The sequence below is a fragment of the Narcine bancroftii genome, chromosome 1, assembly GCF_036971445.1.
Source record: "Narcine bancroftii isolate sNarBan1 chromosome 1, sNarBan1.hap1, whole genome shotgun sequence".
Taxonomy (NCBI): Eukaryota; Metazoa; Chordata; class Chondrichthyes; order Torpediniformes; family Narcinidae; genus Narcine; species Narcine bancroftii.
Window position 1 is genome coordinate 414,890,128 of NC_091469.1, and position 24,713 is coordinate 414,914,840.

Sequence of the window (24,713 nt, forward strand, 5' to 3'; positions counted from 1 at the left end):
AAAATCATTTAAAAAGTGCATTATCTCTTGTGCAATTGATGGCATGGAAGATGATTTACTGTGGGACACTGATGATGAAGCTGAAACCTCCTCATCAGATACAGACTGGGATCCATATGATGACTGTTTAAACAGTGAGAGTATAGATGTGCTTGCTGCCATCTTTGCTTCAGACAATGATAGCGAGAGTGATTTTGAAAGCTTCTAAATGTATTGTTTCCAATAAAAATCTCAATGAAAATCTGTCACAGTCATTTTTTTTGGTTTTTCAAGGATCGACTTGTACGATGGATAGGATTTTGAGCTGGATTTAAGGTCTCAAAAGTATATCTGTCATATGAGTCAACCGCCATTTTTTTGGGAGATTTTTTGGGTTTCAATACTCTACTTATATGCCGAAATATATGGTAGTTAATAATTGGAGATATTAAAATTCCAAGGGAGATTGAAAAGCAGCAGAAGTCAAAATTGGGATTGTATGAGAGATCCAGAACTGCTGTGGGCCAGCATGATTTTGGTCCATTGAAGAAGTGCTACTGTACCTTGATTTTAAAATTTAAGCACATTGTGGTTGGGGATGTGCCTAGGAAGTAGCAACCAAAACAAAGTTGGAAATTCAACAGGAAAAGTGATAGAGAGAAAAAAAATCATGTAACTATTTCTGGTAAAGAAGTGGCTGTGATTTAAATCACACATATCGCCTTCCCAAGATCGTGTTATATGGCAAACTCTCCACTGGCCACCGAGACAGAGGTGCACCAAAGAAGAGGTACAAGGACTGCTTAAAGAAATCTCTTGGTGCCTGCCACATTGACCACCGCCAGTGGGCTGATATCGCCTCCAACCCTGCATCTTGGCACCTCACAGTTCGGCGGGCAGCAATCTCCTTTGAAGAAGACCGCAGAGTCCACCTCACTGACAAAAGACAAAGGAGGAAAAACCCAACACCCAACCCCAACCAACCAATTTTCCCTTGCAACCGCTGCAACCGTGCCTGCCTGTCCCGCATCGGACTTGTCAGTCACCAATGAGCCTGCAGCAGACGTGGACATACCCCTCCATAAATCTTTGTCTGTGAAGCCAAGCCAAAGAAGAACAAACATACTGTGGATGTTAGAGTTTAAAACTCTGTAAATAAGTCAGAAAGGTTGGAAATAGACAGCCTTCCACCAACATATATTTCCATTGGGATTTGATTTAAAAAGATATATAAAAAAAGATAAAAGGGAATATGTTGATTATGCAACAAAGTCTAGTTCTGATCTTTTCTCATTTAGGCCCTGGATGGAAAAAAAAATGAAGTTATGCTGAATGTTGAAAACAAAAAAAAGCCTTTTAGTTATTAAGAAAATTGAAGGATATTGATCAAGCATTTTATTGTAGCTTTGAGAGAAGGTTACACTGGTGAGAGAATAAGATGATGATATAACTCAAAAGATAGCAGAAAGAAAAAAATACCCATGTCATCTCGCATCATAGATAACACTTCAGCAACTCTAACATTTTCCCAAATATTGGTTAATGTCCAGAGATGTAAATATTTTCCAATTCATCTTGTGAACAATCATTCCTATTTTTCACATAATGTACTTCAACTATTCTGATAATCGACTGAGCAGATAGTGATGATACAACATAAATATTTCATTTATTTCCTCTTAATCTCAAAAACAGAATTAATCTGCAACACTGATCTCAGAGAAGCAATAAAGTAAAATAATAAAGCACAAATATTTTAACCATTGATGTAATTTTCCCCTCTAATATAGTAGCCATGAAAGACCTCAACAATGAAGATGCTGTTTACATCCGGTACTGCACGGATGGCAGTCTCTTCAATCTGAGGCGCCTGCAAGCTCACACCAAGACACAAGAGCAACTTGTCCGTGAACTACTCTTTGCAGACGATGCCGCTTTAGTTGCCCATTCAGCGCTTGACGTCCTGTTTTGCGGAAACTGCCAAAATGTTTTGCTTGGAAGTCAGCCTGAAGAAAACTGAGGTCCTCCATCAGCCAGCTCCCCACCATGACTACCATCCCCCCCCACAACTCCATCGGGCACACAAAACTCAAAACGGTCAACCAGTTTACCTATCTCGGCTGCACCATTTCATCGGATGCATGGATCGACAACGAGATAGACAACAGACTCGCCAAGGCAAATAGCGTCTTTGGAAGACTACACAAAAGAGTCTGGAAAAACAACCAACTGAAAAACCTCACAAAGATTAGCGTTTACAGAGCCGTTGTCATACCCACACTACTGTTCGGCTCCGAATCATGGTTCCGAATCATGGGTCCTCTACCGGCATAACCTACGGCTCCTAGAATGCTTCCACCAGCATTGTCTCCGCTCCATCCTCAACATTCATTGGAGCGACTTCATCTCCAACATTGAAGTACTCAAGATGGCAGAGGCCGACAGCATCGAATCCACGCTGCTGAAGATCAAACTGCGCTGGGTAGGTCACGTCTCCAGAATGGAGGACCATCACCTTCCCAAGACCCTAACCCAACCCTAACCCTAACCCCCACCTCACTGACAAAAGACAAAGGAGGAAAAACCCAACACCCAACCCCAACCAACCAATTTTCCCTTTCAACTGCTGCAACCGTGTCTGCCTGTCCCGCATCGGACTTGTCAGTCACAAACGAGCCTGCAGCTGACGTGGACATTACCCATCCATAAATCTTCGTCCGCGAAGCCAAGCCAAAGAAGATAGTAGCAGAAATAGTTTGAATTTTAAGTGCAATTAACTCTTGCCATGTCATTTCCAAGTTAAAGTATCAGACTATGCTAATTCCCTTGGAACTAGTACTTTCACAAATAGATTTGAGAATGACCCTGCCAGCTTTTCTTTTCCCATTCAACTAACAGCAAACAGGCAAAGCCTCTAGTTTGACTTTAGATATCTTATCTCTTTCTAATTAGTCAAGAGAGATTGAAGGTCATATGGGGTGGTGCTAAAAGGTAACAACCTTACTTTCTCAGTGTCATTACAACAAAGAAGATGATCATAGACACGGGGAGGAGTAGAGACCACACTTGTCCCCATCGTAGTACTGAAGCACTAAGGTTCAAGTTCTTGAGAGTTAAAACTTCCAATGGCCTACAGTATGATATGGAAGCTGCTCTGCTCAAGATTGGAAACTGCTGCAGAAGGTGATAAATGTAGCTCAGAATATAATGAAAATTTCCCTCCTCTCCATTAATTCTATCTATATCTCCAACTGCCTTGGAAAGGCATATAACAAGGTGAAGACCCATTATACACCAGACAAGCATTCTTTTCCCTCTTCCCAGCAGGGAGAAGGCAAGAATGAGCACCAGCAGCTTAAAGACCATTTCCCTGCAACCATCAGGCTCCTGATTGAACACTATAAGACGACTCATGCAGTCCTTGTTTATTCAAACTGATCTTTTTTCTATTGCAATTGTGCTCATGCTCTTCTACCCTCTACGAATGTTAGAGGTGACCAGTTAGACTGTTCGAGGAAGAACCCTTCTCAGTGTGCCAGGTATAATATGACAAGTTCAGCTTTACTACATTCTACAGGGGATGCATTGAGAGCATCCTATGTAACTGCATCACCACCTGGTTTTGGAACTGTACCATCTCAGAACACAAGTCGCTGCAGCGGATAGTAAGGACTGCTGAGGCGATCATTGGGGTCTCTCTCCCTGCCATGATGGGCATTTATAAAGCGGTTGTTTGTGGAAAGCTATAATCATTGTGAAGGACTCCACACACCCCTCCCTCAAATTTATTCTCCCTCCTGCCATCCGGGAAGAGGAATCAAAGAATTCAGGCCCTCACGACCAGATTGCACAACTGCTTTCTCCACCAAGTCATGAGCCTTCTGAACTCTTGGGGTAGACAAGGCTAGTATATATAATATGATATTTATCCATGTAAATCTGGAGAAACACTAACTTGTTTTTCACTGTACACTGCAATGTTTATGGTATGAACGAAAAATAAATGCGACTTGACTTGAAATAAACAATGGCTTTCTCTAATAGAGGTGTCCAGTATGCAATCAATACTTAGCAAAAGTTAAACCAGCAATTTATAAAGGTTTGCATTTTTATTTTTGTGGAACTATTCGCAACAACTTGTCCATCAACTTCAAAGAGATATTTTGCTTACATTTAAAATGGCCCTTGAATCCTTAATTAAATGCTTAATCCAAAAGGCAGTATCTTGACAACTGCAGATCCTCAATATTGCAATTATTAGCCATTCAAATTACTAGCATCAGAAGTTTCAAACAATTCATCAAAAAGACAATAAAAACAAAATCTGGAATAGTGGGAGGCCATGTGATCTTCCAGTTTATTCAACCAATCAATGAATCCATAGCTGAATTTGTGCATCACCTAGCCACTTAATCCCACAGCCCTCAATTTACTAAGTGCTATCTTAATCCTGAATCTATAAATTGATTGGAAACACATCTAGGCAACCATGATGAAGGCACACCAATGCATTACCTTTCTAAGGAGTCTGAGGAGATTTGGCACGTTGTTAGATACTTCATCAAACTAAGGTAGAAGAGAAAGGTGCTGAGAAGAGATGGGGAAGTGGGCAGAGGGCTAATAAGGGTGGTCACTGATTGGAGAATGAAGGGAAGTAGGTAGGAAAAGAGTCTGGGAAGGGGGTTAATGTAAAATAGAGATCTATAATGATGTTGTCTGGTTGGAGACTGCCAAGATGGAATATAAGGTGTTGTTCCTCCAATTTGCAGGTAGCCTCGATTTGACAGTACACAAGGCCATGGATAGTGTGGCAAATGCGTGGAAGTTAAATTATGGCCACTGGGAAGTCCTTGCTGTTGCAGCAGAGAGAAGGTGCTAAATAAAACAATCTCCCAGTCTGTATGTATTCTTTGTCTAGGCTCCCTGATGCGGAGCAGGCCACAGTAACTGATTCCTACAGATCATATGTAGTAACTGACTCCTACAGGTTCACAAGTAAAATGTTGATTCACTTGGAAGGAGGTTAAAGAGCAAGTGTAGGCCACAGAGGTAGGTACCAAGCGATCAATTTGACAAGGGAGTCCCAAGGGAGCAATCCCTACTGAAAGCAGGGAAGGGATGGGAAGATGTCTGGTGGTGCGATCCCGTCTTAAATTGTGGAGAATTATCCATTAGATGCAGAGGCTGTGAAGACATGGGGAACTTGATCCTTGTTAAGTCTCGGGGTGGGGGAAGGGCCCAAGCCAGATGTGGGGGAAATAGAGGAGATGCAGTTGAGGGCTGAGTTAACAGCCTATCACTTCTCAGCTGCTTTTACCTGTTAGCCTATGTTCCAGCCCCTTCCTCCCTCCTCTCCCCAACTTAGCTTTTTATTCAGGTGTCTACTGTTTTTTCTAATTCCCAATGAAGAGCTCAGGTCAGAAACGCTGATTACCTTTTACTTCCTATGGGTGCTGCATGACCTGTACTTTTGTGTACTGCACTTGACCCCATAATCTTCATGTTTAACTCTATCACAGGCTCTGACCTCCCATCCATTGCAGATATCCATGTGAGGCACTGTCTCAAGAAGGAAGCTAATGTCAAAAAGGACCTCCATCAACTGGTCACAACTTTTTCTCACTGTTAATTTTGGACAGAAATCTGAAAACCAATATGTCGAGATTCACTTATGCACTTTGTGCTAACTTTCACTCCAACCTCAAATTCACTTGGTCCATCTCAAGCAACACTCCTTATTCTAATCTCTCTCTCTCTCCATCTCAGAAGGCAACATCTCTACAGACTCTTCCTAAAAACCCACAAACTCCCAGTTACCTTGACTACACCTGTAACACACTGTAAGGATTCTATACCATTCTCTCCATTTCTCCACTGTATCTGCTACCAGTATGAGGCTTTCCATTCCAGATCATTTGGAAATGTCCTCCAAAAAATGTGGCTTCCCCTCTACCACCTTACTCATATCTTGTCTATTCCGCACATTTGCCTTGGCCCCCTCCACCCCTGGACGGATTAAAAACAGGATTCCCTTCGACTTCATCTACCACCCCACCAGGCTCCGCATTTAACATATTATCCATTCTCCGCAATTTATGCCACTACATTGTGATCCCACCACCAGACACATCTTCCCCTCTCCTCTCCACTTTCCACAGGGACTGTTCCATCTGTGACACCCTTATCTACTCATCCCTTCCCATTAATTTCTCCCTTCATATCTTACCCTTGTGATCGCAGGAAATGCTACATGCGCCTACCTACACCTCCTCCCAAACAATCCTTCGAAGTGAGATAACACTTAACTTGTAAATCTGCAGGGGTTACATACTGCATTCGATGCTCCCAATGTGGCCTCCGTGTGCTGCAATAGTGGGGACCTCCCAGTGCTCAACTATTTCAATTGTGCGCTCCACTCCCACTGCCAAAACAAGGCCAACCACAAATTGGAAGAAAGACACCATTTCGGCACTCTCCAACCAGATGATATTAACATGGACTTCTCTGGTTTCCATTAGGCTATTCCCCTGTCTGTTTGTCTCTGTTTCCTTTCCTTCAGTCACCAACCTTCTTCCTTCTCCATTCAGATAGCTATCCCTTCCACCTTTTTTCACCTTCCAGCTTTTTTCTTTTCTCTCCTCCCACCCATATTTACATGATGATCTCTTGCCTGTGGGCCTGTGCCCCTGCCCCCACCAATTTATTCAGGTGCCTGCCTGGTTTTTACTTGTACCTTGACAAAGGGCTCAGGCCAGAAGCATTGATTAAATATCTTTGCTACATAAGGAATGCTGCACAACTTGCTGAATTTCTCCAGCAATTTTCTATTGAACTACTATCACAGTGTCTGCAGATATCTTGTTTGCCCACTTCTTAAATTTTTAATTTTTCAAGAAAAAAATTTAGACATATAGCACAGAAACATGCCTTTCCAGCCCACAAGCCTGTACCACTTAAATAACCCAAATAATCTACATTCCCCGAACATTTTGAAGGTTGGGAGGAAACCGAAGCAGCTGGAGGAAACTCACTCATACACGGGGAAAATACAGGTACACGATCCTTTATCTGGAACCCTTGGGGGACAGTGTGTTCTGAATTTTGGATTTCAGAAAGCCCACCTGAATTCTGCTGCCGTATCCACCCCCACCGAGTCGCCCGGACATCTCCCCGACCGTGGTCCTTCAGCCGCCTGGCAGTCTCCCCCAATCACTGGTCCCCACTTGCTGGATTTTGGAGCTTTCTGTATTTTAGATGTCCGGATAAAGGATCATGTACCTGTATACAAACTCCTTACAGACAGTGCCAGATTCAAACCTGGTCACTTGTTCTGTAATAACACTGTGTGAACCGTCACGCTAAACACGCTTCCAATAGATATCAGACTCTTGTATCTCACTTGGTACACTAATCATTGATTATAGAAAAGGACTGTCAGAATTACAAGCTTCCGTTTCATTTAGTGACTGCCACTTTAAGGGTTAGTACAGACTGTGACCATTCACAACGCGAACTGAGTGGCATCATCAGGTACTGGCTGTGCCAAAAGTTGATCCTCTGGAGGTAAAGAAAGAATATTTGTTTCTTTATCCAGGAACAGGTAGAGAGAGAGAGAGAGAGAGAGAGAGAGAGAGAGAGAGAGAGACATGTGAAAGAAACATTGAAAGGAACAGCACACCTTGTGATCAGAAGTCATCTCATGACCACTGCGCTGGAATGGATGATTTGTCTGATTCTCTCTGTCAGGGGAATTATTGAACCCCACCATGACCGGAGGAAAGGTAATTTTAAAGGAGAATTATTGAACCACACCATGACTAAAAGAAAGGTCACTTCAACTGATCTGTGCTGGGCTTTTTGGAAACATAGTGGAAGTCACACATTTTGTTTCCCCTACGCAAGGAAAAGGGGAGTTGTGAAAACCATTCGCCCGAAAGGATATTTCTCAGCAAGCAACTCAATGAGGATTCGTGAGTTTTCAGCCGTTTGGTCACTCAGTCCCTCCCACCTCCTTCGTGATTACTTCTGTACATCAGTTAAAGAGTCTGCGTTCCAACACAGGATTTCTAAGACTGAACTTTGGAATGACTTTCCAGAATTGTCCCTAAGCTGTAATGGTTTGGGTATCCCACACACACATTCGCGCATAGATGGGGTTGTTAATTAAGGAGTTATATTATTGGTAGTTATTAATAAATATATTGTTTTAAGATAAAAACAATAAGTTTCTTTGTGAATTTCTATTTCTGCTTGTCTGTGATGTAACATTAGCAAATTTGTTTTGTGCCAGGATTCTGAGAAATATTTATTATCATGTGTATTTATTGTCTCTCTTAATTTAGTTACTATGCAATTAGTTACTATGATAGATTTTTTTTTTACAAGTACTGTTCCAGTTACAAGAAAGAATTTTGGAGCATTGTACATTGTCCAATGTTGGATCGAGCTGCTGCTGCTCGCAGGACAGCAGAGTCGGCGTTCCCAAGGCGACCGTTGGAGGAGGGGCGAAGAGAGACTACTAGAGGAGTGAGTAAATTGCCTGAAGGCCTATAAAAGGAGTGAAAGGTGAGGGAGCGGCCAGTGAGGAGCGGCTCAGTGAGTGAGCGGGGCAGTGAAGGAGTGGAGACTTGGGACTTTGGCTCGAGGGACTTCGGTGAGCAGGGGCTAAGAAGGAGCTCCCTGTGTGGTAAGGTGTCCTTTTTGGTTAGTCTTTTAGTATTATTTGTTTAGTTTTTCTTTTAAATAACCTTTATATATTAAGAAAGGAGGTAATGGAGTCAGCTGGGGAAGTCAAGTGCTCCAATTGTGGGATGTGGGAAGTCAGAGACATCACAGCTGTTCCTGACTACTACACCTGCAAAAGGTGCATCCAATTGCAACTCATGAGCGACCGTGTTAGGGAACTTGAGTTGCAATTGGATGAACTGAGGATCATAAGGGAAGCAGAGGCAGTGATAGAGAGGAGTTACAGGGAAGGCAGGAGTCAGGGAATTGGGTGACTGTGAGGAAAGGAGGAAGAGTGCCAGTTCAGAGTGCCCCTCAGCAACATGTATTCGGCATTGGATACTGCTGGGGGGAACAGCCTATCAGGGACGAGTCATGGGGATCAGGTCTCTGGCACAGGGGCTGCCCTTGAGGCTCAGAAGGAGGGATAAGAACACGATAATTGTGGTTGGGAACTCACTTGTCAGAGGGACAGATAGGAGGTTTGTTGGACGAGATCGGGGATCCAGGTTGGTCTGTTGCCTCCCTGGTGCTAGGGTCAGGGATGTCTCTGATTGAGTTCACAGAATACTGTAAGGGGAAGGTGAGCAGCCAGAAGTCGTGGTCCTTGTGGGGACCAATGACTTAGTTAGAAGTGGGGATGAGGTCCTGAAACAGGAATACATAGAATTAGGCAGGAAGTTAAAAAACAGGACCTCTACGGTAGTAATCTCTGGATTGCTGCCAGTGCCACGCGCTAGAGAGGGTAGTAATAGGAGGTTGTGTAGGATGAATGTGTGGCTAAAGAGCTGGTGCAGGGGGCAGGGGATAATATTTTTGGATCATTGGGATTTCTTCTGGGGAAAGTCGGACCTGTACAAAAGGGACGGACTCCACTTGAACCAGAGGGGGACCAATATCCTGGCAAGCAGATTTGCTAGAGCTGTGGGGGAAGGTTTAAACTAGTTTGGCAGGGGGGTGGGGAGCAGAGTTTGCGAGCAATGTCTAGGGTGCATGGCCACCTAGTTAAGAATGATAAAGATAACAAAGGAAGGATGGAGGTTACCTTTTACCTTAAGGTAGAAAAGGGAATATATGTGAGGGTCATTCTCTGAAATGTATGTACTTTAATGCAAGAAGCATAGTGAACAAGGTAGATGAGCTTAGAGCATGGATTGGCACTTGGAATCATTATGTTGTGGCAATTAGTGAGACCTGGTTACAGGAGGGACAGGATTGGCAACTAAATATTCCAGAATACAAATGTTTTAGATGTGATAGAACAGGGGGTAAAAAAGGGGGAGGAGTTACTCTGCTTGTTAAGGAGGACATTACTGCCGTGAGGTGGCAGGATGGTTTGGAGGGATTGTCCAGTGAGGCTGTGTGGGTGGAATTGAGGGGTGGAGGAGGCATGAGGGCACTAATAGGAGTGTATTATAGACCACCAAATGGCCCAAGAAAATTGGAAGAACAAATTTGTAAGGAGATAGCATATATGTGTAATAAACATATCATGGGAGATTTTAAGTTCCCTCACATTGATTGGGATACCCATACAGTAAGAGGGCTGGTTTGGCTAGAGTTTGTTAAATGCGTACAAGATAGTTTTCTTAATCAATATGTAGAGGAACTGACTCGGGATGGTGTAATAGTGGATCTCCTGTTAGGGAACGAGATAGGTCAGGTGTCTGAGGTTAATGTTGGAGAACAAATTGGGTCTAGTGATCACATATTAGTTTTAGGGTAGTTTTAAGGAAGAGCAAAGAAGGGCCTAAAGTTGAGGTTCTGGATTGGAGTAAAGCAAATTTCAAAAGAATAAGAATGGATTTGGGGAGTATTGAGTGGGACATGATTTTTTTCAGGAAAGGATGTAAATGTAAAATGGAGAATATTCAAAGAAGAAATTTTGAGAGTACAGAGTAGATATGTCCCAGTGAGGATCAAAGGAAAGGCTGGAAGTCATAGGGAGCCTTGGTTTTCGAGGAATATTAGAAATTTGCTTAGGATAAAGAGGGAGGTGTACAAGAGGTATAAACAGTAGGGTACTGAGAAATTGAAAGAGGACTACAAGGAGTGTAGAAAAAATCTTAAAAAGAAATTAGAAAGGCCAAAAAGAGGCACGAAGTGGCTTTGGCAGGCAGAGTAAGAATAAATCCAAAGGGTTTCTATAGGTATATTAAAAGATTAGTGAGGGATAGAATTGGACCCCTTGTAGATAGGGAGGGTAGGCTATGTGAAAAGTCAGAGGAGATGGGGGAAATTTTAAATGATTTCTTTTCCTTGGTATTCACTAGGGAAAAAAAATATTGTACCAGTTGAAGTAAAGAAAAATAGTGGGGAGGTCATGAATCATATAAGGATAACCGAGGAGGTAGTGATGGCAGTGTTAAAAAAGATAAAGATGGACAAATCTCTGGGTCCGGACAAAGTATTATTCACAAGGACACTCAGGGAGACTAGTGTACAGATAGTGGGGCCATTAACAGAGATATTTAGGATGTCACTGGTCACGGGGGTAGTGCCAGAGGATTGGAGGGTGGCTCATGTTGTTCCGCTGTTTAAGAAAGGGTCCAAATGTACGTCTGGAAATTATAGACCTGTGAGTCTGACGTCTGTGGTGGGTAAGTTGATGGAAAGTGTTCTGAGGGATGGCATTTACAAATATTTGGAAGAACAGGGATTGATCGGTAGTAGTCAGCATGGTTTTGTCAGGGGTAGATCGGGCTTAACAAACCTTATAGAGTTTTTCGAGGAGGTTACAAAAAAAATTGATGAAGGGAAGGCTGTGGATGTTGTCTATTTAGACTGTAGTAAAGCTTTTGACAAAGTTCCCCACAGGAGGTTAGGGAAAAAGGTGGAGGCATTAGGTATAAATAAGGAGGTAGTGAAATGGATTCAGCAATGGTTGGATGGGAGGTGTCAGAGAGTAGTGGTAGAAAATTGTTTGTCAAATTAGAGGCCGGTGACTAGTGGAGTTCCTCAGGGATCAGTCCTCAGTCCACTATTGTTTGTTATATATATTAACGATCTGGAAGAAGGGGTGGTGAATTGGATAAGTAAGTTTGCAGATGATACAAAGATTGGTGGTACTGAGGACAGTGAGGAAGATTACCATAGCTTAAAAAGATATAGGAAAGCTAGAGGAGTGGGCTGAAAAATGGCTGATGGAATTTAATACGGAAAAGTGTGAAGTGCTGCATTTTGGAAAGGCAAATCTAAATAGGTCATATACATTGAATGGTAGACAATTGAGGAGTGCAGAGCAACAAAGGGATTTAGGAGTTATGGTAAATAGTATCCTCAAAGTTGATACTCAGGTTGATAGAGTGGTCAAGAAGGCATTTGGAATGTTGGCGTTCATAAATCGGAGTATTGAATTCAAGAGTTGGAATGTTATGATGAAATTGTACAAAGCATTGGTGAGGCCAAATTTGGAATACTGTGTGCAGTTTTGGTCACCAAATTATAGGAAGGATATAAACAAAATAGAGAGAGTGCAGAGAAGGTTCACAAGAATGTTGACAGGTTGTCAGGGTTTGAGTTACAGAGAAAGGTTGAGCAGCCTGGGGCTTTTTTCTCTGGAGCATAGAAGATTGAGGGGGGATTTGATGGAGGTGTTCAAGATTTTAAAAGGGACAGAGAGAGTCAACGTGGGTAGGCTTTTTCAATTATGAATAGGGGATATTCAAACCAGAGGCCATGGTTTGAGATTGAATGGGGAAAATTATAAGGGGAACATGAGGGGAAATTTCTAAACGCAAAGGGTGGTTGGGATGTGGAATAAGCTTCTGGCGGAGGTGATTGAAGCAGGGACATTATTTACATTTAAGGAAAGACTGGATAATTACATGGAGGGGAGAGGATTGGAGGGGTATGGACCAGGTGCTGGTCAGTGGGACTAGGAGGGTGGGGATTTGTTCCGGCATGGATTCGTCAGGCCAAACTGGCCTGTTCTGTGCTGTATATGGTATATAATAATAAACTCATCAACTGGGCTGAGACTTCTAATATTCACATTAGTTAAAAAAAAACTTGACTAAATCCTAAATGGTTGATGCTTTTTCACAAGTCCATAACACCTAATTCCAGGCTCCTGGGGAAAATAGCCTTTTATCATCTACCCTGTTAAGTTTTCTGAATTTTACGCATCATTAGAAGATTAAATACTTTTTTGAACATTTTCAATTCTGAAAACTAGAATTTAAAATATGAATCTATTTTTGTAATTGCAGGTGGCTCTGCATTGTCAGGTTTTAGAACAAGAATTTTCATTTTTCAAACATTTTTAATACTGATGCTGTTAATCTATTTTTCCAGGTAACAAATTGCAGATCCTGCTCAGTTATCTTTATCACTGCCTCTATTTCCTGGCTTTTATTCCCAGTTCTCAATCTTAATTTGATAGCAAACAATTAAAAATAATTGCTTACCTTTCTTAGCAGCAGCTGTAAGGGTCTGTGATTTGACTGGAGACTTGTGTGAGCTTTTGATACTGCTGAAGGATGAATATACTGGGGAGGACATTTCATCGCTGTCTGATTTTAATATATCTGTACAGAGAAAATAATTCAGCATCTTGAAGCACTTAAATATGTAATAATGGTAAGAATTTATCAGCAATCATTGGTAAAAAGTGACCAAATATTTGATCAAAATGTTTTAAAGGCAGACTGCGCTGGTGATGGAGATGTAGTAGTTAAAGGAGGAATCATGAAAAGACAGCGATAATGGGCATAGAATTTTGATTCCATGCGACTACTAACAATGGAGAAAATAAAGAAGTCATGCACAAAACACGAGATACCAGAAGAGAATTTGGAATTTTACTTTCATTGCATTCTGAAGAAGAGAAGCTGAATTATTTTTAAGATCGGAAAAAATGGGAATATGGAGCGCGGGTATAATCAGATGAGTTAACATTCTATTTAATGATGGAGTTCACTTATGGACTTGCTCCTAATACATATTCGTAGTCTGTCTTAAATAAAGAGACCAATGCTGTACAGTATTCCAGATGTGGTCTCATTAATGCCTTGTATGATTGAGGCATGACCACCCTACATTGTGTTCAATTGACCTTGTAATGCATAATATTATACTTGCTTTCCTATTTGTTCATTCTTCCTGCATACTAGCTTTTTGAAAATCATGCATTTGATGACCCAGAGCTCTCCACTGAGTTAAGAAACAAAAAGCAATGTCATTTTTTACCACTTTGTGTTTCATTTGTCAGATTTTTGTCCATTCACAGCCTTCCTGTATCTATTTGTAGCCTCCTTATGTCTCCTCATAATATACTTTCCTGCTTAACTTAGTCAACAACATATTGTGCTTACTATTTTATTATTGAAGTTCAAGATGGAAATGCTGCTGCTGAGGATCTAAGAGGAATGAAGGAGCAGAGAAGTTTCTTTCAGTGCTTCTTTGCTGGGTCCTATTACTTGGCCAAATGACCTCGTACATGTTTAAGATGCCTGTGGATCATGGCCAATGTTGCTTTAAATTTAACATCAAAGACCCACAAGGTTCACTGGGCAAGACAGCGACAACCACATGAAGCACAGACCTTGAGTTGCAGGCTCCAAAGCAGGAGAACCCACCTGCCCTGCACACCCCCCCACCACTACTCTGTGCCCAAGGAGAAACCTGGGAGAGGATCCTACAGGATAGGGGACTACAGCAGCAGACCAGTGTGGTGCTCAGAAATCGAAGATCTCACATCAGGCTACGGTAACAATTTGGTGAGAATGATACAAAGCAAAGAAATTCTGAGATCCTGTGAATTGAGAGATTTGTAAAGAACAGAAAAACTTAAATCATCATGAGTAATTAAATGGATTCACTAAAGGTAGAAATAAATGAACGAGAAACTTTTGAGATTAAAGAATACAAATCTCATAAATATATTTTTTTCACTACAGGGTTACAAAATGAGGGAACTGTCATGATCATCAAAATAATTGTTCACCTGGAACTGAAAACTGCTAGAATCTTTCCAAATGTAATAGCAATAAACTAGGAATGATGGAACAACTACACAAACATAACCCCATCCAATAGCCAACAAAGATTTCTAAGACAATTTGCTTGAAGGTCTTGTCAAAACCCTTGATGAGTTAAATGACAGATTTTGGAATAATTATAGTTGCTATTCAAATTGCCTTGCAGATGTCCTTGGATTCCACAGAAAAATGTATATTACAAAAAGTCCTTGGTAATAAATATCGCCAGTGACCTGACTTGGAACAAACAACATCTCTTCTTTCTTGGAAGACAAAGTTCAGCATGCCCCTTGCCCCTCAACAATTTTTTCAGGTGCACCATTAAAAGCATACTTGCTTAATACATCACAAAATGATATGCTCTAGAGTGGGAAAAAAACCACAGAAGGTAATGAATGCAGTTCAGAACATAATTGAAACTCTGCTCCCCTCCATTGACTCCATCTACATCTAGTAAAGACAGCTAACATACTGAAGGATCCAACATGCCCTGGACACACACTTTCTCCCTTCTCCAATCCGGGAGAAAGCCTAAGAGTGTGAAAGCATGCAATGTCTTCTCTGTAGCCATCAATGTCTTCTCTGACTCCTGAATCAACTCCATAAGTGTTATCATGCTGACCTTGCTGATGTTTCTTTTCACTACAATCCCATAATCTGTAACTGTGCTCTTTAGATGGCTGTATGGATATTGGAGATAACTGTTAGCCTGCTCACTGAAGAACCATTCTCTCTGTACTAGGTATTTTGTGACAAATAAACTTAAATGTCTGTGGTTGACTAAAGCTCTGTTTGGAAATCAAGTTCTGCTATGCTTTCCAGCCTGGTTATTGTGACTGTGAATGAAATTAAGTACTTTTCTCCCTGACAAAATGTAAGAAAAACCACTTAGATACTAGTTTTTAATGCACCTAACACAAATAAGTCATCATCACAAACAACTTGTGGTCTTGTGCCAGAATCAACAAAGCTACTCCATATCCTGTCCTGTCATGACCAGTATAGATCCAATGGGTGGAAAAAATAGTGTACTATTGGAAAATTGCAGTCCTGATATTTAGAGTCAGAGATACACGTGGAAATAAACTCTTCAGTCCACTTTGATCATTAACTAACTATGTATACTAATTTTATATTAATCCATCTTTTAATTCTCATATTGTCATCAACTCCCCCAGAATCAACCTCTCACCTACACACTAGAGTCAATCCAGTAGCCATTTAACATCTGAACCCATGATTCTTTTGAATTTGGAAGGAACTACAATACCCAGAGAAAAACCCATACATACTGTACAATACCCAAGATCAGAATTAAAGATGGGTAAAATTACAGTGAAGTGGAAGAGTTCAAAGGCATATAAAAGACAAATTAAGAGCATATCCTAGCAAATGAGAGAATGGGAGAGATATCAAGGATGGCTACAAAAAGGGGTTACAAAAGTAAAATAAAATATGAAAATACTAGAGGTATTTCAGTCATATTATCTGTCATTTTAGCATGTCTTATCTGCAAAAAGAAAACCAGACTTAACATTTCAGATTGAATTCTTTATTAGAACTAGGAAATATAGAAAATTTAATTGAAGAAACGATGAGGAATGGGAGGGACAGGACAAAGAAAAATTGTGAGAGGAAGTGGCCAGGATTGACAAAAGAGATAAGACGTGAATAAAGTCATCATCTTAAAAGGGACACAAAAATCTTTGGCCTACCTGCCTAAACTGAACATGATACTCAAATTAAACCAAGGCTTTACTACTTGCACATGATACATAGGCCTCTGTTCCCTGCTTGTGAAATTGGCAATGCAGCCACGGCTATGAATACAGGAGGAAGGGGGAGAGGAGACATATTTTTTAGTGCTTCTTTACTGGATCCTACTGTCCAGTGTTAATACTATACTGCCCTTTAATCTGCTTATAAATCAGAGCTGGGAGCATTTTTTTTACATCAGAAAATGCACTAGGGCAGGAATTCCCAACCTGGGGTACATGCACCCACAGTGGTACATTTGCACTTTTCAGGGGGTACATTGGGTCTGAGAAAATAACCACCACTGTACAATACATGCTGTGTAATCTGGAGTCAGATTGTACAATGTCATTTTTTTTATCCTTAATTTTTAGGGGTACATGGGAGCCTATAAAAATGCCCAAGGGGTACAGAGGAACAAAAAGGGTGGGAACCCCTACACTAGGATCTGTACCTAGAAAACCCAGACCATGAGGGTTGTACAGAGAGAGCACGCATCTCCAACCCAAGCTGAGGAGAAGCCTGAGACAAGATCCTAGAGGATAGAAGACTACAGAAGTGGTCCAGCAAGGGACATAGTGGCCAAATATCTCATATCGGAGACACTAAGTATTAGGAGCAGGATTCTTGAAGGGTCTCAGGTGCTAACAGCTTTTTTAAAAAAAATTATTTGAAAATTTTAAAACCACAAAAAACTTCAATTATTTTGTAATATTGCAAATCCATTACAAATACATGTGGTGTGATATATATACACCACATACATATAAAGAGAACGAAAAAAGACCCCTGTAGCGTGTGCCACAGCAGTGCTACTTAATAAATGCGCACACTAGTCAGATATATTGGTGGAATGACTTTAATCTTACATCTCACCCTCTTGTAAGTTACTTCTGGTTCAGGCATCCGAAAGCAGGAAGTGACATCAGACACAACCACGCTCTCCCATGTCACTTGCTGTCTGGACACCCAAACCAGAAGTGACATCACGACACAACGCTTTCTGCCCCAGGACAACGGGGAGCCCACGCCATCTTCCTTGGTGAGTATTCTGCGGTGATTCAGCCCATCTCAGGCAGCAACCACTTGGGCCACTACATCACCTCCCCCAGAATCGCTATTAAAACATGCAGATGCACCGGATTTGGGAGGGTGACTTCTGGACTTTAAGGTAGGATACGGCACAAGTAATACGGTGGCCTTCAAATGGTCCACTGAGAATAAGTCTGTTCTCCTGCCAATGTCCAACGTGAACACTGCACCATCATGACACAAGACCTTGAACGGTCACTCATATGGCCTTTGCAGTGGAGTGCCATATCCTTGCCGATGGACAAACATGCTCTGCTGAACATAAGTCCTTGGGAACATAGGAAGGTGGATCACCATGATGTCTTGTCAGAGGAGAATTTCATGCAGCCACTGGTTCCAAAGTCTCTGCAGGACATCCAACTCATCAGAATTTGCACCTGGCCAGTTGAAGTGCAGGCCACCTGGGATAGTCAGAGGGGCACCATAAACCATTTCCGCCGATGAAGAGGGCAAATCTTCCTTTGGTGCAGTCCTTATCCCCAACAATACTCAAGGCAAATGATCCATTCAATTGGGGCCCATGAGTGTGGCTTTCAAAGTGGACTTAAGATGCCTGTGGAAGCATTCAATCAACCTGTTTGACTGTGGGTGATAGGCAGTGATATGATATAATTAGCTTCCACAGAAATCTGCCAAACCAGTCCATAATGATGACATAATCTGGGCCACATGATCCGAAGTGATGTGGGTGGGAACCCTAAATCTTGTCACCCGGTGGTTAAGGAATGCCCGGGCATAGGTTTCAATATCATGGCAGGGAGAGGAATGGCTTCTGGCCATCGTGTAAAACAGTCGACCACAGTGAGCAGATACCTCATATCCCTGCTTACTGGTAGGGGACCAACAAAGTCAACGTGCACGTGATCGAACCGGCGCTCCATGGGTGAAAAATTCTGCACTGGGGCCTTTGTATATCTGTGAGTTTTTAACTGTTGACAGGCCACACAGGATCTGGCCCACAGCATGACATCCCTTCTCAGCCCATGCCAGATGAACCTCAAGGACATGAGGCGCACCATGGCTCTAACAGAAGGATGGGAAAGGCCATGGATGGAGTCAAATAGGCGCTGACGCCAGGATAGTTGGAGAATGGAGTGGGATAGACTGGTGGAAGCATCGCACAATAAAGTGGGGCCCTGTGGGTGTGGTTGAAAAGCTATCAACTTCATCCTGTAACTGCACATCCGGATCCACCAAATGGTCTTTGGTCAATTTCGCCACATCAAGGCCACTGCTAAGCATATAAATGGAGGGTCAGGACAATGCGTCAGCCACGAAGTTTGTCCTCCTGCAAAATGCCGGACATCTGTGGTAAATTCCGAGATAAAAAAATAAGTGCTCCTGTTGTCTGGTGGTCCATGGATCAGAAATCTTCTTAAAGGAAAATATCAGAGGCCTATGGTCTGTACAGGCCATAAACGGTCTGCCCTCCAGCATATATTGGGAATGCTGCACTGCTAAACAGTTCCTGATCAAATACACTATATTTGAGTTCCGGTGGCCTGAGATGCTTGCTAAAAAAGGTCAGGGGGCACCAATGACCTTGAATGAACTGTTTATGTTTATGCTCCAAATATGGATGACCCTGGATTTAATTTTTTTTTACTCCTACCTGATTTAAGTCTTTATTCAATAGTGATGGGGTGGGGTGGGGGGAGACTTCAATTGCTGGTTAGATCCGGATTTACAATGTTCTTCTCCTACACACCCACTTTGAACAAATCAGCTTTATTTATTCAATCTTTTTCATTAAAATATGCTATTATTGATGGCTGGTGTTTTTTTTCCCATTCAGTAGATAGGCAATATTTGGTTTTTTTTTCTATTCATCGTACATATTCACATATCGACTATTTTTTATTGGCATTCAAATGATCCCATTAACTCGTTCTTGTGAATACAAAAATATAGTGATTTCTGATCATGTTCCTGTTTTACTATCTTTAAATTATCCTGGTCTTCATCAAATAAGTAGACATTTCAGTTCAACTTTACCATCTATTAAAGAATTTTTAAAGTTTTGGAGGAACAAATTATTCCCTTTTTTGAAAAAAATACTGTGGAAGAGACTTCTAGTCTCTTTTATTAGGGGATTAATCATTTCTTATACTGCAAGCATGAGGAAAAAGGCTAATCAAGAGAAAACTAACTTAGCTGAAACAATTAGATCAAAGGTATGCTCTGGCTCCAGACCCTGCTCTATATAAGCGTCATATTGAAATTAAAGCCAAATATGACCTTCTTTTAATGAATCCAATTGAAACCCAACTTTTAAAAGCAAAAAGTCAATTTTAAATCCATGGAGATAAAACGGGTAAACTATTGGCTATTCAATTAAAAATTAAAGAAATTTGTAAAGCTAATGGCCATATGACAATTGATCATTTAGAAATAAATGATATTTTTAAAGAATCCTAGGGACAATAATTTTTTAGATAAGTTGAATATTCCTGTATTATCTGCTACTAATCAAAAGCAATTGGATCAACCTATTTCCCATGAAGAAATTATTGAGGCTGTATGTTCACTATACTCTGGGAAGTCACCAGGTCCTGATGAATTTCCTGGAGAATTTTATAAGGCTTTTTCCTCATTACTTACATCTTATTTATGTTCTGTTCTTTCTGATTCTTTTAAATTTGGCAGGTTGCCACAGTCTTTTTATGCAGCTCCTATTTTGCTTATTCTTAAAAAGAAAAAAAATCTTGCCGAATGCTCTTCACATAGGCCAATTTCTTTACTCAACATTGACACTAAAATTCTATTTTAAGTTTTGGCTCATAGACTTGAAAATATCTTACCACATTATAACTGATGATCAAACTGGATTTATTAAAAATTGGTACTCCCATTTCAATACACACCATTTATTATATACTCTCCCTTTAAGAAGATTTTGGAATGTGTGATATCTCTGTATGAATGGAATGGGTAGAATGGAATTATTTATTTAAGACCAGAAAAAAAATAATTTTGAGGCTGGCTTTTTTCAATGGATTAAGTTACTATATTTATCCCATTCTGTCTATATTCTTACTAAATTTCAGATTTCTAAACCATTTAGACTTCAACATGGAACCGGACAAAGATGCCCTTTAAGTCCACTGTTTTTTGACTTGGGTCTAGAATCCTTAGCTATTGCTTTTTGAGAATCTAATGATATTACTGGTATTTTAAGAAACCCCACAAAGTTTTGCTCTCTGCTGATGATTTATTGCTTTATATTTCTATTCTTCAGACTTAATTGCCTTCTATGCTTTCTTTAATTTCTCATTTCAGTCATTTTTCAGGTACAAGTTAAATCTTCATAAAAGTGAACTTTTTCCTTTGAAAAAATTTGGCACCGATAAATACTAACTTTCCTTTTAAAATTGTAAGAAATCAATTACCTATTTATGTGTAACAATTACTAAAAACCATAAAAGCTTATTCAGAGAAAATTTTCTCACCTTAATCAAACAGGTGAAAGGGGCCCTATTAAATTGGTCGCCTCTTTATTTATCATTGGTTGGTCAAATCAACTCTATTAAAATAAATATATAACCTAAATATTTATACCTTTCTCAGGCTTTGTCTGTTTTTATTCCTATCTTTTTTAAATTCTTTTGACTCAATCTTATCTTCTTATTTATAGAAGAACAAACATACTTGCCTAAATAAAGTCCACTTACAAAAACTTAAAAAGAATGGACACACACACACACACACACAAAAGAATATGTCTACACATACATTCTGTCTTATTTTCATCTTTTCAACTCCAGCAGCGATCTCTCTACATTATGAATTCTTAATCAATCCTCAGGAGAATAAAATAAACAATTTATTTAATTCGTACTCGTTGACCCACTCCAATTTATCTGTCGCAACAAAAGGACCAAGGTAGATATCACCTCCCTGGCTCTGCATGCAGCAATGGAAAACAGGTGCTCCTCTACTTAGGATGATCCAACAGGATTTTTCAAAGTTACGATGGCCATTATCACTAGATTTTATGATTAGAATTGTTTCTTTCAATGTGGAATAAAAGGTATTTGACATTTAATTATAAAATAGGCTTTGTTTTAGATAAAATTGCCTATCTGTTGGCTATGGTAAGTGTTTAGAGCACATTTAAGGTAGCCTAGGATAGGCTATAATGTTTGGTAGGTGAGGTACTGTATTCTTACAACATTTCCATTTATGATGAGTTTTTCAGAATGCAACCCCATCGTAAGTTGAGGAGCACCTGTATCTCGACAACAAGGATACCCATGCCTTCATTCATTCACTGTAGCTCTTGCTAAATAGTGCCAATAAACTCAATCTCAAATTCCAAGACCTTGATCTCAGCATTCCTCTCTGCAATGAGTTCAATGATTTCCTATCCTTCAAGTCTCAATCACAGTGGCCACAAAACACAGTGGTCTCACAAGGCTACACACTTAGTCTCCAACTATCCTCACTCTAACTTCATCTACATGTGCAGAAGACACCAACATTATAGGCAGGATGTCAAACTATGATGATAAAAAACAGAATGAGATAAAGGCACTAGTGGATTTGTGCTGGGATTACAACCTTTATGTCAACAAGAATAAGGAGTTGTGTCACTCAATGACTTTTCAGAGAAAACATCAAAAGTATCCTGTCAGGATGCATCATTGCTTGTTTTGGGAACTGTTTCACCCAAGACCTACAAGAAACTGCAAGGAGTTGAGAAAGCAGCACTCCTCCCATGGCCAAGGAAAAGCAGCCAACATGGTAAAAGACTCATACTACCCCAGCCGCCTCTCACTGAGAAGAAAATTCACCTGTATGAGATGAAGCACCACAAGATTTAAGGACAGTTTCTTTTCTGCCATTATCAGCCCTGGCCAGCCCTACACCAGTAAAATTATATTGTACTAATTGATCTTTCTTCATACATCTGTACTTTGCTTTAATTGCTGTACTATGTATGGAATGACGAGCTGGATTGCTTGCCAAACAAACAAACAAAAATTAGACATCAGTACTTGTCTTAAACTCAAACTAGTAATGGTGCAATTTGACATGGTACAAATCTTCAATTTGACATGCTAACCATCAGTCTGGTACCAAGTTTTCAAACTTCTGTTAAATGTTAAGAGACTACAGATCTAACAGCAAACTTCAACCAAAATAGTCAATATTGTTCAGTTAAAAATCAAAATTTAAACAAAGTACTAATCCGTATCAATATCTGAACCATTATTACATTTTATTCAGCTGTAACACTTTTTTTTTAACTTCTTAAAAAGCTTTATGATTTCTATCATGAATTTGACCTACCTGTTTATTTTTCAATCTTTTTATTAACATTTCATAATATACACAGCATAAGGAGAATAGAAATAACACAATTAAAATGGTATGTCTGAGTCTACATAGTATAAGTATCATATATAAATTCTAAAGAGTGAAAATGTGACATATTAGAAATAATTCTCCTAATAAAGAAGACCTACCCATTTCTTCTGATCTCTCATGATATGAAGAGAATATATTTTCTGGTTCATGGTTTTTTGTGGGTTGTGGGGTAACTTTTCCGGCACTAGATGAAAGAAAAGTAAAAATCAGAATTTATGATAATGTGTTAATATCTTGCTAAATTGCTGTAAAAATGCAAAAATACTGGAGGAACTCAGCAAGTGACACAACATCCTAAGGAGGTAAAGATATATAACCAACGTTTTGAGCCCAAGGCCTTCTTCGAGGTTTGAGCAAAAAATAGGCAGGTGCTTGAATTAAAAGACTAGGGGAGTTGAGAAGAAAGGGCATTTGGAGGAGCACAGGGTAACATGCAAAAGGTCTTGGACAAGATTAAGAGGAAAGGTGCAAATTGATCGGGGGAGGTGAATGTAGAGCTGGAGGAAAGGAGAAATCTGTTACTTGACCTTAAATTGGAGAGAGCAAAGAAGAGAAACATGCCATCCACATGAAAACAGCTCCAAATTTAGGGGATTAATCTTTGGCTCCAAAATCAAATTACTACATCACCTCAGGTCCTCCTATTAACCAAGGTAGAAGTCATAATTGAAACAAAAGATTATCCATTGCTGATTCAAATCTTCAGATCAATGAATGGATTTATATACAGTAGATATACATATATCTATGTGTAGACAGTTATTATAGACATAATATATTGATACTGTATTCACTCCAAGTATTTTATACCATGGAATAAAATGTTCAGCTCCAAGCACAAAACACATCACACAGTACATGGGATGGTTTAGTTCTAAAAGCTAACTAACAAAATTTATGTTTAATAAATATCCCTTTGACAAGTAATGAATACAGGTCTAAAGTTAACTACCTAAAATAGTTAATACACAAAAGTCATGGAGACACTCAGCAGGTCCTGCAGCATGCATAGCAGGCAAAGATATCTAATCAAAGTTTTAGGCTTGAGTCCCTCATGTAAACTCAGGCCTGAAAGTTTGGTTATATATCCTTTCTTCCTGTAAATGCTGGGGACCTGCTGAGTTTCTCCAGCACTTTTGTGTATTAACTATATTCACAGCATCTGCAGACTTTCTTGTTTCACTCCACATAAAATAGTTTTGGACACGATATTTTTCTCACTATTTTGAGAAGCTCACTGAGTTCATTCATCATCATATTGGCCTTCAGCTGTCAAGCCCTGTGGTGGTCTACTACACTGTATGGTTCTCTCCCAGGCTTCTTTCTCTTGATGCCCTGCACTGATCTTCCTTAACATGAAGAAAAAACAAAGATACAGCAAAGACCATGGGGCCAGACAGCAATATGGCTATCATACTTGAGAACCATTCTCCAAAAATCACTGTGCCTTTTGTGACAGATGATATTGTATTTTGTATTGTACATAGATATGTTTTAAATGAGATAAATTGTGGCAGGTTTTTTGTGTAGGTCACATATGTAGGTCACATACAAACACTTGAAAACAGATCTCATTTAAATAAAATTTAGTCAGACAGGCCTGGTTCCGAGTGCCTTTGAAAGAACTTTGAAGAGTGCCCAAGGAACTTCACTAATGGATTGTTGTTTTGAAAAACAACAGATGAAAGAACTCGGAGGATTAGATCCGGAGTCGCAGGCTGTCTGAGTGTACTTTGCTGTGGTGACCTGAAAGAAAGAGGTTATCATCTGGAAAAACCTGATGGGACAAGTTTCTTCGGCAAGACACTAACG

At 40.2% G+C, this 24,713-nt stretch overlaps 1 protein-coding gene across 5 annotated transcripts in view; it reads right to left on the reverse strand.

The window, feature by feature from the left end:
* LOC138751565 (DNA topoisomerase 2-beta-like) overlaps nt 1–24,713 on the reverse strand; it is a 236,744-nt gene that overhangs the window by 18,410 nt on the left and 193,621 nt on the right. For 4 of the 5 annotated variants that reach the window (XM_069914001.1, XM_069914002.1, XM_069914004.1 and 1 more), the window contains 2 exons: nt 23,000–23,085; nt 13,113–13,232 (listed from right to left, as the gene is read on the reverse strand). In XM_069914001.1, coding sequence (XP_069770102.1) covers nt 13,113–13,232; nt 23,000–23,085 — 206 coding nt within the window. Of the gene's footprint in view, nt 1–13,112; nt 13,233–22,999; nt 23,086–24,275; nt 24,648–24,713 lie in introns of those variants that run through there. The other variant, XM_069914005.1, reaches the window with a different exon arrangement.